The sequence below is a fragment of the Urocitellus parryii genome, chromosome 11 (assembly GCF_045843805.1).
Source record: "Urocitellus parryii isolate mUroPar1 chromosome 11, mUroPar1.hap1, whole genome shotgun sequence".
Classification (NCBI taxonomy): Eukaryota; Metazoa; Chordata; class Mammalia; order Rodentia; family Sciuridae; genus Urocitellus; species Urocitellus parryii.
Genome location: NC_135541.1, coordinates 17609449 through 17622412, shown reverse-complemented (window position 1 = coordinate 17622412; position 12964 = coordinate 17609449). Strand labels below are relative to the sequence as shown.

General features: G+C 50.1%; 1 protein-coding gene across 3 annotated transcripts in view; it reads right to left on the bottom strand.

The window, feature by feature from the left end:
- Ptpru (protein tyrosine phosphatase receptor type U) overlaps positions 1-12964 on the bottom strand; it is a 73534-nt gene that overhangs the window by 34989 nt on the left and 25581 nt on the right. For all 3 annotated transcript variants that reach the window (XM_026391698.2, XM_026391699.2, XM_026391700.2), the window contains exons 8-13: positions 8604-8912; positions 4682-4791; positions 4263-4464; positions 3803-3905; positions 1215-1488; positions 541-577 (exon numbers count right to left, since the gene is read on the bottom strand). In XM_026391698.2, the coding sequence (XP_026247483.1) occupies positions 541-577; positions 1215-1488; positions 3803-3905; positions 4263-4464; positions 4682-4791; positions 8604-8912 (1035 nt within the window). The remainder of the gene's footprint in view (positions 1-540; positions 578-1214; positions 1489-3802; positions 3906-4262; positions 4465-4681; positions 4792-8603; positions 8913-12964) is intronic.

The window sequence follows — 12964 nt, the reverse complement described above, 5'->3', positions numbered from 1 at the left end:
GTCAGCAATAGCTGCCCCTCTCCCCTCTCCGCTTCCTCAAATCCTGCCCAACTTTCAGCAGATGATGGAGAACACCTGGGCCTTCAGACCCACCCCCAGCCTCCTGCAAGGTGATGAAGGGGAAAAGCCACGTACCTATGGTGCGGTTAGGGCATCTCAGGATGGTAACCAACCACATTCCATGTCTAGAAGAGGTTCAGCCTCTACCCTGCAGGTCCCCCACCGTCCTACCCCTCCCCACTGGATAAGAGGCTTATATAGAACCCAGAACCAGTGCCCAGCAAAACGGCTCCCTCTCCCCAGGTCTGTCCCAAGCCCCTTTCAGGGCCCCTTCTGCAACCTAGGGGAGGGGTAGGAAATTGGGCCCTGCCTGCTGCCCACCCTTGAAGAAGCCCTTGAGAAAGGAAGTCCTTCCTAACCTCAGAACCACTGTTGCTGCCCTACTGTGGTCCCACAGCCCCTGGGTGGCCAGGAGCCCCTCCCCAAAGCCACAGGTAAGAAACCCTCCAGTGCAGGCCTCAACAACTCAGAGGGACTCACCTTTCCTGGCGATTCGGATGCAGTTCAGCCGGGTTTCCTGGAAGCACAGGTGGGGAAGGACCTCAACACCACAGAAAACAGGTCTCACCCTCCCAGGACAGGAACCTCACGGTGTCTTGGGCCTAATCAGGGTGCCCTCTAGTATGAAAACTAAGGATACTCTTGCCCAGCAGGATGGGAGGCGTGGCCCAGAGGGAGGGGCCTGCAAACAGGGCAGTGCCTTAAGAAAATCAGCTGAGACAGCATGGGAAGGGGTGGGGCCTGAGGAATGGGGGTGGGGCCTCCAGAATGGGGGTGGGCCCATGTCCACAGGCCTGGCAGGAAAGGAGCCATCAAGGAAGGAATAATCTGAGGAGGGAGGAGCCTGGAGAATAGGGCGGGGTCTCAGAGAGAAGGCGGGGCCTGGTGAGGAGACCAGACCTAGACCTCAATACGTGAAAGGGGGAACCTAAGATGATGATCTCTGGGTAACAGAGGCACCTGAGGCAGAAGGAAGGGCCTCAGGAAGGGACAAGGACGAGGCCAGAAGGTAAGGAATCAAGGGAAGAAGGCCAGGCTATAGGAAGGGGCAGGGCCTGGGTCTCAGACCTCTGTGGAAGGGCCACTGCAGGGTGTCCCCAGCCTTCCACCCAGCACCCCACCCTCCTTCACCTCTGCCCTGATGAGTCCCTCACCCCTTTCAGGTGGCTTGCTGCCTGGAAGTAGATGAGGTAGGCCTTCCTGGGCTCAAGTGGTGGATTCCAAAAACCACGGTAGGTCTGGTTGTCACCCACGGTGAAGGGCATGGCCTCAGGCAGACTGCTGGCCGCCAGTTCGGCCCCAAAGTAGTGCATTAGGCCACGAGCCAGCGCTGCCTCGAAGGTCAGAGGCACTGGGAAGCAGTCCTGGCCACCTGGCTCCCGCCGCAGCCGCCGCGGCCGATCCTCCTCCACAATTACCTGGTACACACTGGACAGGGAGGGGACAGCGCAAGTGATCGCAGCAGGCCAGAGGACCAGGAGAGCTGTCTGGTGGCTGAGTGTGTGAGCTTTGGGGTCAGGCCTACCTGAGGACTAATCTTAACTCTGCTCCTTCCTAGCTGGGCCAGTCACTTAACCTCCCTGGGCCTCAGTTTCCTCCTCTGTAAAATGGGAGTAGTCCAGGATATGGACACAAAGAGCAGACACATGTCAGAAGCAGCCCGTGCATGCCAGCTGTCATTCCTACTAGTAAGCAGGACTGAGAGAATCGTGGTCCTGCTCAACTGAACCAAGCCTAGGGCCTACCCTGCCGTAGTGAGTCCTCCTATGTGGGACATGGGACCTGGGAAACCAAAACTACCAATGGCTCCTTTCTGGGCCTCAGCCAATTATGAACAGGGTTAGAACAATTTCATTCATTCATTCAGAAAGTTTTTATTGCATTCAAACTAGGGGCCCTATGCTGGGTACAGAGGATCTGGGCTTCCTGGAGCTGACCTCCTCTGGGAAGTGAAGGTCACTAGGCAAACGAGGACACCCCTGTATGCCCTCTCACATACCCTCCACCCTGAGGCAGCCCCTCTGCAAACCAGAGCCGGCTGTTCCCGGTTCCTGCACACTGGCCCTGACTAGTGCTCCCTGCTCCGATGTCTGAGCTTGTGTTTTATCTCTTTACTGAATAGGCTTTTGCTGTGAGCTCCTCCAAATCCTCTGTGGAGAGTAAATACATGAATGCTGACAAATTTAAATACTTCCCATGACAGCCTCAGTCATGTCTCACCGTGTGACATCCCCTACTCACAGCCTCTGCTCTGGAAAGCAGAAAAGCCTTTTCCTGGATCTCCAGTTGTTACTTTTGAGCTTTTAAGTTGCAGGAATCATCCCAGAGTATTGGTCACCAGCCCACTGCCTGTCACTAACCCATTACAAACACCAGTCCAAGCCCCTCTCAGCCTCTGCTTCCCCAAACTGAGGTCAGGCCTCTCCCAGTCCCAAGTCCCACCAGGAATGATAACAATTATCACTAGTCATACAAAGAAAATCCTAACTGGCAGTGGCCCCCCATGGTGCAATAAGAGAGGCTCAGGGAGGTAAGAGGACAGGCCCAGGGTCGTTCAGCATCCTGCCTCCCTCCTCCTACAAAGTCCCACCTCCAAAGGCCCCATGCAGCCTTGTCACGGTCCCTGCAGGACTCCAACCAGTTCAGCTTACAGAATCCCACAAGGGGACAAGAAAAGGAGAAGCATGTTCCAGCTCCTTCCTCATTCGGCTGCACAAGGGTCCCAAGGCCCCAGCTAAAAGCAAAATGCCCTGCAGATACCCTGAGTTCTTCCTGAGCCTCTCCTGAGGGTCTCAGAATCTTCCCAGGACAGGATTTGCAGCAGAGCAGGTGAGGAGGACAGGAGGAAGAAGCAGGAAAGAGGCAAGGGACTTCCTGGGTCACCTGGGCAGCCCACTCCCTCGCTGGAGGCGACGAGGACACTCACACCCCCACCACTGAAGGTTGTCACCCTCTCCCAGTGCATGCACCTTTGAGGAGGAAAAGGGTCCACCAGAGGGGAAGATGAGGAGGAGGGGGATATCCATAAGAGACAAGATTTGCAGACAGACCCACAGTCCAAATCCTAGCCCGTATGGCCATGCAGCCTTGGGGGCAGGTAAAACACACTCCAGAGTTGCAAGAGGACAAAGTGACTTAGTGCATGTAAAGTCCCTCGCACAGTGTCTGGCTGATAGGAGTACGTGCACACGCGTGCCTGAAAACCCTCATGCACACTCACCGCCACACCACACATCACACGCGCACACACCCAGGCTCGCCCTACTCTCACATACCCCATCTCCACTCCAGAACCTTCCCCCACCATGGCCTCAGCAGCCCAGCTTCTTCTGCGGAGAAAGACGCAAAGAAGCTGAGCACGCAGCCACCCCAGAGAGGCAGCCCTCTGTGGCCAGCTGCACTTGTCTTCTAGAGAGCCCACTCCTGTATCTCCAGGAACGAAGCTAGACTACACGAGGCCTGTGGTTTCACCTCTCCAGGGTATCTGAAGAAGCCCCCTGCAGAGGCCTGGGCAGGTCCCTCTGCAAGCTGGACAGTGTCCAGAGAACTCCTGACAGTTACCCTCAGAGACCCATGACTCAGGGGAGAGAGCACTGATGTTCCACCTGCCTGGAGCACAGAACATCCTCCTCCACTTTGAGGCCAAGTTGGAAGACTGAGGCCTGAGTGGGGGCTGTGGGTCGGAGCAAGGGGCTCTTCCCTGTGGCCCTGATCTCCCGCCGTTCCTCGAGGGCTGTCCCACCTGATAGGCGCGCCACGGCCCTGTGCAGGCCTCAGGAGCACGGTGATGGTGTTCTCCGACTCGCCCAGGGGTGCCGGCATGTCAGCATAGTCAAAGCTGGGAGCTGGAGAGGGGGACAGGGACGCAAGTATGGAGTGTCACCTGGCCACTGGATCAGAAAGGCCAGCCCCTCAGCCCCCTGACCCCTGCCCTCAGAGCTCTTCCCCTGATGTCTTGATCTCCTTGGCTTCATTGGCCCCTGACCCTGAGCACTAACCCCATCTCAACCTCTGAATCCACCAGGGGTCTCCTGCCTCTTCGGGTTTAGACCTCCCTGACCCCTGACTTCAACCCCAGAAGGCACATTTATCTCAGCAGGAGTCCTCTGGAAGCACCCTCAGGCCACCCCATCCCACCTCTGCTCACAGAAGGCTGGCATTCTGGGCTACCTCCTCGGGCCAGGCTGGGCTGCAGGGCTCACCCGAGATGTTGGTGGTGATCTCAGTGAGCGCTGCCTGGCCAAAGCCTTTGCCCGTGCGAGCCCTCACGGAGAACAGGTAGGTGGTGCCTGGGTGCAGGTTCGAGAAGACGTGGTAGGTCTCATTGCGGAGCTTGGAGATGGTACGCCGGGGGCCTGGCACGTTCACTGCAGGGTCTGAGGACTCGATGCTCTGGTAGCTGATCTGGGGGCAGGGCAGGCAGGCAGGCAGGCCAGCATGGGACAGGGACCCATGTTGCCAACTCCCACCTACCAAGCTCCCGAGGAGCCAGCTGGGCTAGGGGGACTGGGGGTTCCCCTCAGGCCAGGTTCCTGGGTACCTTGCCTCTCATTCATGTCCCCAGACCCCCCTAACAAGGAACCCACAGGGTACAGCCCCTGACCACGGGGCCTCCATTCACCTCATACTGAGTGATGAGGCCGTTGGGTTCCTGGGGCTCCTCCCACTTGAGGAAGATCATGTCCTCCAGTGGCGTGAAGGTCAAGGACTCAGCCGCAATCCCACCAGGCACTGTGAGGGGGAAAAGGCAGAGGAAAGTGGGTCTGGGCTCCAAATACTTGGATGCACATTCCAACCTCACCACTCCCCTGCTCGTCCACTTGAACTCCTCTTCCCCTCGTGAAGCCTTGGTTTCCTCATCCATGAAGTGGGGATGACGAAACCCCCTCCCTAACCAGGCCTAGATAACATGATGTACATAAAGCCTGAAGGGGAATATCAACCTCCTGTGACTTGACTCATTCCCGAGCTCTCCAAAGGGGCAGCTGGTATTTTCACTGCTGTGCAGGGTCACGGTGCCCCCAGAGGAATGTGTGACGGCTCCTATTTGGCTCCAGCTGGGAAGTTGTCAGAAAATATAGATATTTGCCAGAAAAATGAAAACAACAATTGCACTCGGGTATCAGGAGTACGGGTTGGAAGTGTTTTCTCATCTAAAACTGTCTAATTACATTCACAATATGTTCGATGAAAAAAAAAAAAAAAAGTCTAACTGAACATAAAGAAAATTAACAACACCTACAATTGCATCACCCAAGCATAAATACTGTTAAGAGCTGAGCATAAACACTTCCAGGCATGGTCTGATTCTGTTTGGGTTTCTGTTTTAATGTGTACTCCTAACAGCAAGCAGAGGGGTTTCACTCGGGAAGAAGACAGCCTCAGGTTGGAAAAACACCTTGACAGAGCATTGTGGGGAAGCTCAAGTCCTCAGGCAGAGAAGGCGGAAGCGGAGGTGACAGTCAACGTAATCTAAGCTGTTCTGTGGGGAAACAAATAGCTCAGGAGACCACTGTCTGTCCATCAAGATGGCAAAATGAAAAAAAGACGATTTCTCGTGTTGATGAGGACACAAAGCAACCAAAATGTTCACACCTGCCAGCAGAGTGTGCGCTGGGCCCACCACTTTGGGAAACCGTCTGGCAAGATCTACTAAAGAGAAACATATGTCCCGTTACCTAGCTGTTCCACTCCGAGGAGTAAACCCATCAGAAATGTGTATATCCACCAAGAGAAAATATTTTCAAACTATAAGCATTCTTCAAAATAGACAAAAATCGGAAGCAACCCAAACACTCAACAACAGTAAACAGGATTTTTTTTTTAATTCAGTATATTTATCCCCATAATGAGCTATTCAGCAGTGAGAACTGAACTCCCCAGGACGGCACGTACGATGTGGCTGAGTCTCTCAAGCATGAAGTTGAGAGAGAGAAGTTGGGTAGATAAAGAATGCTCTCTGCTTCCATTCGATAAAGTCCCAACCAAGAAAATCAATCTGTTGTTACAGGTAGGCATAATGGTTACCCTTGGGAGGTAGTGACCAGGAGAAAGCAAAAAAAGGAGCTTCCTGGGGCATTGGCAATGTCATTTCCTGGTCTGGGCATGGGTTTCTTCAAGTGACAATTCATTGGCTGACCATTTAAGATGCTTTCTATAAACTGGGCACCGTGGTGCACACCCGTCATCCCAGAGGCTCAGGAGACTGAGGTAGGAAGATCACAAATTCAAGGTCAGGCTTAGCAACTTAGTGAGGCCCCATGAAACTCCCTGGGTTCAATCCTCAGGACCTCCCCAAGATACAATTTCTGTAAATATTTTATTAATACTTTGAGGAAAAGTAAAAAAAAAAATAATAATAATAATAATAATAACAACAACAACAACAACAACCATTATAGGAGGGGGGAGAAGAGAAAAAAGAAGATCAAGTGGCCCAAGTGAGACCATCGAGGGTGAGGCAGCCATAACAAACCCGGAAGTGGGGGATGCAGAGGTCAACAGACTTTGAAAAGGGGGTGGTCTGACGTTCAGCCTGAGGTTGCTTGCAACGTCTCAGAATCATCACAGCCGGTCCTCATTACCACTGGAAGATGCTCAGCACGGGGCACACACACTGCCTTGGGTGATGGAGTTTTGTAGAAAGCAAAAAAGGGGCTGCCTTTGTGTCTGGGCCAGTGCTGTGCAGAAGAGAAAACTGCACAGTGTAGGGCAGCAAGAAAATCCTCCACCAGGGAGCTTAGGGGCACCTGGGGTTTGCAGGAATCTAAAGGGAAGGCTTTGAACCTGTCCTGGTATGAAACTGCAGGGGTTGAGAAGGACAACTCTCAGGGGTGGGGGTGGGGCTCAGTGCACACTTAGCATGAGCAAGACCCTGGATTTGATCCCCAGCATTTAAAATAAATAAATAGATAATGACAACTTGGAAACCAGATGGCCAGGTTTGAAACCAGCTCTGCTGCCTACCAACTAGCTATGTGACCTCATCTGTAAAGTGAAGACAGTAGCCTATCACATAGGTTGTCACGGCGATTATATAGCCATTAATAGATGAAAAACATTCAGCCTAGTGTCTGATGTACAGTAAGTGCTCAGTAAAGATGAGTCTGGCAGATTTAGCACACTGTCCCCAAAAATGATGGAAAGCAATTTTTTTTTTTTCAGGCACACATGGGTCATTTACCAAAATTCAACCACATGCTGGGACCATAAAGTAAGAATCAAATTTCAAAAGGCTAAATTTAGAGTATGTACTCTGACCACAGTGGGATTAAGCTGGAAATCAATAACAAAAAGATAATTAGAAGTCCTAATTGCTTAAAAATTAAGCAATATAATTCTAAATAACTCTTGAGTCAGAGAAGAAATCATAAAAAATTAGAAAATATTTTGAACTGAATGATAATGAAGATGAGACATATCAAAACTAATGAAAGCTGGGGATATAACTCGGAGATTTGCTTAGCATCTGAGAGGCCTTGGTTCCCAGCATTACCAAAAAAAAAAAGACCTGGGGTTGGAGTTGTGGCTTAGTGTAGAGCGCTTGCCTAGCATGTGTGAGGCACTGGGTTCGATCCTCAGCACCCCATAAAAATAAATAAAGGTATTGTGTCCATTTACAACTAAAAACAAACAAAAAAAACCTCATGGGATGCACATAAAGAAGGGATTAAAAGGAAACGTGTGGCTTTAAGTGCATGTTAGAAATGGAGGCTCAAAACTATTGATCTAAGACATCTTCCAGCCCCAAAAGCTAAAAAACAACAGCAAATCAAATCCAAATAAAATATTTTTTAAAAAAAGAAAGAATACAAAATGAAATATTGCCAAGCCCAGAGGTGCATGAGTACAATCCCAGCTACTCCAAAGGCCAAGGCAGGAGGATCACAAGTTCAAGGCCAACCTCAGCAACTTAGCAAGACTCTGCCTCAAAATAAAACATTTTAAAAGGGCAGGGTATGTAGCTCAGAGGTAGAGCATCCCTGGGTTCAATTCCATGGGGGGGAAAAAAAATCAACTAAGCCAAAGTTGGCTCTTTGAAAAAATTAACAAAATTTATAAATCCCAAGCAAGAGTAAATAAGAAAAAAAAGACAGAAAATACAAATTATCTGTATCAGAAAAGAAAAAGGGGCTATCATTACAGATTACAGAGTATATAGGTATTAAATAAAGGAGAATTTATAAACAAATGTTTTATGTCAAGACATGTCACAATTTAGGTGAAAGGAGCAAAGTTCTTGAAAAATCACAGTATACAAAGAAAATTTGAATATTCCAGTATCTATTTTCAAATTAAAACTATTATTTAAAGCCTTGCCACAAAGAAAACTCTAGTCCCAAATCCCTTCCCTACTAAACTCTTCCAAATGCTTAAGAATGAAATTATACCACTCTAACCCACGGTCCTCCAGAGAATAACTATTAGCTCTCATTGCTTTGTGGAATACAGCTGTTTCATCCTAAGCAAAAAATTCTGTATAATAAACTTGAGTCTCAGATGTAGGATTTGGGGGAGGAACTCGGGGGCCCGGGCGCCCTTACCATCCTCATCAGTCTGAAAGGTGACCTCCTTGCCCTCCTTGCGCCCCTCGGGGTTACTGAGGACCAGGCGCACGTGGACGTCCCGGTAGGGCAGCAGGTTCTTGATGGTGTAGCGGTTGACGCCCCGCTCCATCTTGACACACTCGCGGACGGTCTGGTTGTGGCTGCTGCCCAGGGTGTAGTAATAGCACAGGGACACCGTGTAGGTGTGGCATCGTGTCACATTGTAGCCCAGTGGTTCCCACTGCAGGGTCAGCTGGCGAGCCAAGATCTCAGCGAAAGCCAGGCCTTTGGGTGCCCGCATGGGCTCTGCGAGAAAGGAGAGGAAATGGGAAGGGAGGATGAGGGACAAGAACAAAGAGCACCAATCAGCTGACAGAATCTATTCCTCTTTGTCCCCCAAGAGCTTAAGGGAACATGGTGTAACAGGGTGTGCTCTGGAATCAGGAATCCCGACTATGCTGTGTGCAGCTGGCAACCTCTGCCTTGGTCACTTTACTTCTCTGAGCCTCAGTTCCTAAACTGCAAAATAAAAAATAATAGACCTTGCTGCACAGGATCATTGTTACGTTTAAGGTAAGGCATGCATGACAATGGCTAGCACAATACTCCTTCAAAATTATTAGCTGTGATTTTTTAATAGCACAGTTCACCTTCTAATTCCGTATCATTCTAGACTACACCCTGGGCCAGTCTAAATCAATGTGTAGGGCAATGTTTTCCTTAACTTGTTTTCTCCAAAGTTATTGTGAAATAGTTTACAGTCATGTGTAGATACAGTAGCATGTAGAACCAGGAGGATGGTGAAAATGAGAGCCAAAGAGTTAAATGAGCCAGAACAAGATTGGGAAACAGACAGAAATGCATGCTGTTACATGCTAGGTAGACTCTAAAGATAAGGTTCAAGTTCAATGGTGAGTTCAAAGGGAAACACAATCGGCTCTATAATAATAATGGCAGTAAACATTTGGGGGGCTTTGAATGTGGCAGACATTTCTCTAGAGGCTTTAAAATGCTTTATCTCTAATCCTTGCTCTAGTCCAGTGAGCTTTTAGCCCTGTCACACAGCTGTGGGAACAGAGGCACAGAGAGTAAATGGGCTGCCCATTCACACAGGCAGTAAGTGATGAAGCTGGGATCCCATGCTGGACAGGCTGGCTCTAGAAGCATGCTCTCACCTACAGCTGTCCCCACCCTCCAGGTGGAATTCACTGTCAAGGAACCAGTCACAGCCATGCCTTAGAACACAGACAGAAAGAGGAGGAGGCGGTACTACACAGTCTCTAGGTGACTCTCCATTTTATAAAGAAGGAAACCTCAGGCTTCCAAAGTGAAGCAGGAGGAGCCCGAGACTCTGCCCAGGCCTGCATCTGTGCTGCCCAGCTGCGTGATCTTAAGCAAACCTCCGGCCTCTGTTCCCACATCTGGGAGAGGAGGGAAGAAGCCACAGTGGCCTTCTAATGACCCTTTCTCTCTTGCACCCTGATTCTGTGACATGCAGCTTCCTCACCCATGAGTCCTCTGAGCACCTGCAGTGTGTCCCCAGTTAGGGTATTCAGGATCCCTTCATGAATAGACGGCTAAGTCCTGCTACTTAGCCCCTTAAGGAGATTAACTAAGACCCTAGGGTCGTTTTTCCTACCATCGGTTTGCTCAGAATGCCCCCTCATAAAGACGACACAGGGGAGCAACAGGGGAGCACACAGGGGACAGTTTGGGAAGCGCATACCCAGCACAACACTGTTTCCCTTTCTACCCAGGAGCCTTCCCTTTCTTCCCTGGGCTCCAGGCAAGTGGCTCCAGGAAAGTCACATATCTGGCCATCAGAGAGAAATGTCAGCCCCTGCTAGGAATAAGGCCATCCTCTTACCTAGTACCCTCCTCCCACAGCAAGGTAAATTCTGTCGCCTTGGACATGAACAGCTAGTCCCTGCTGCTCACCATGATCTGAGGGCTGCTGGCTGCACACACTTGCCAGATAGATAGATAGATTGATAGATAGATAGATAGATAGACCGACCTTTAATTTATTTATTTTTATGTGGTGCTGAGAATTGAACCCAGTGCCTCACACGTGCCAGGGGAGTGCGCTACCGCTGAGCCCCGGCCCCAGCCTGCCATGTGTAGTTTTCTCTCCCATTCCTGTCCCAGGAGATCTCCCTGTTTGGGGTTTTATGAGTTCTGTTTTCATGTGGTAGTGGGGGGGGCAGATTTTGTGAACACTTATCATCTTGCTCCTAAGTCCTGCTTGACTCTGACTCTCTGGCAATGGTCCAGCTGGCCCAGGTGCTCGGCCCCAGGGTGTCCATGGAGGCCAAGTACTGCTGCTTGCTTGGTTTGCACGAGTGAGAGTGGGCCTTGGGCCCCTGCAGCTGGGCCGACACCACCTCCAGCCCCTGGGGTGCCAGCCGCATCCCCTCCCAGTCCATTCAGGCTTGGTGGGAGCACACCAAGTTCAAGGCAAACCGGAGACACAGCTGGGAGGAGCCGACAGCAAGCAGGACTCCAGGTGTCCCACCCAAGACAGGCAGCTCCTCCTCATGGCTCAGTGGCTGCTGCCAAGCGGGACTGCAAGCTCAGGGTGGCCCCGTCCTCCCAGTTTTTCAAGAGAAACCAGAAATTCCAAGATTTTTATGTGAAATGTCCAGATTTCCAAAAACCGGCAACCTGCTCAAGCTTCTTAAAACCACCGAGCAGGGCCCAAGATAGCGACCTGTGACTTGGAGAAAGACACTCCCAACTTCATGCTCGACCACTCCATTCTCCAACAGCTGTGAAAGCTGGCACTTCCCTCACTGGTCGGAGGGGTCTCCAAAAGGGCCCACTCCTCTCTTCCCTCCCTCTCTCCCCTGATCAAACCTGGGCAGATCCAGGGGGCTGAAATCATGCATGAGTCAACTACAGACTGATATGTTGATTGAAGGGTGCGGATCCACGAGCCTCTCTGTTTCTAAAAACCATCTGGCACCCAGATACTCTCTTCAGCTGCCAACACACTGACAAAACAGAGCTGGGGACTTCGAAGCCCCATTCCTCTGAATTCCACAGGGCTGTAGGCCACTGGAAGATCAGAGGTCAGAATGCACATTAAAATGAGACGGTAATGTTAAACATCTGTTAAATTGGCCCCAAATGTGTTGATTTTAGTAATGCTCACAAGGAAGCAAAAACTCGGAAACAACCAGGCACGGTGGCACATGCCTATAATCCCAGTAGCTCGGGAGGCTAAAATAGGAGGATCTCAAGTTCAAAGCCAGCCTCAGCAAAAGTGAGGCGCTAAGCAACTCAATGAGACCCTGTCTCTCAATAAAATACAAAACAGGGCTAGGGATGTGGCTCGTGGTTGAGTGACCCTGAGTTCCATCGCCAGTACTAAAAAAAAAACCTCAAAAAACTTTCAACTTTATCTCATGAAAAGGAGACTGGGGTCATAGTCCATCAAAGTTCACAAGTATCTCTACCCCTCATTAGTTCTATGACTTCAGGCAAGTTACTAACCCCTTTGAACACTGACAGCAGGTTCCTGGATTTTAAAAAATATGGAGATAATAACACTTACTTGAAGGGCAAATAAGAGAGTTACATGAGATGATACGGGCCAAGTTGTCTGGCCTATAGTAATTCATAAATAAACACATGCACTGACACGGGACACCAGCAGCAGTAAAATCATCTTTCCAAACGAGGTTATGTCAATCCCCTTTTCTTTAACCACTTCTGAGTATTTACTCTAAAGAATATGACTCAAGAGGAAAAAAAAAAAAACATAACTATAAGCATTGCGTTTTCCAATGTAGTATTATTTATAATAACTGTGATCTGGAAACAAACAGCCCAGCAATCCGGGGCCACTCAACAGACTTCTGCAAGCAATAAACATAATTATAACCAGCACAGCACACGGAACAGCACAAGGAAATGAAGCAGAATCCCGAACGCTCTCCACATCCCAATGACAAGCGTGTAAAAATGTGCACTACAGACATATGGGCAGAGATTTGAACAAGACAGAAAAATTACACAGCTGTTGGGCTAAGATGGTGAGATTCAGAGTGGTGATTTTTAAAAAAAAGCCTTTTACTGATATTGTATTATTGTTTTTATGGCAAATAATGTAGTGGGAGGGGAGTTGTGGGGACAGAGGAGATGACAACACAGCTGGCCGAGAGCACAACAGCCACTGGCCAAGGCGCCTGAGCAAGGTGCGGGTGGAGACATCCTCAACAAACTCTTCAACAAAGAGGAGCGGGTAATGAAGAAGGGCGGGGCGAGGTGTCTGCTTCACGTCTCCTTGGCCGGCCCCTGCCCCAGCTCCTGACCCAGCTGCCTCAGTGAAGTGTGCAGCAGTGCCTGGCACCAAG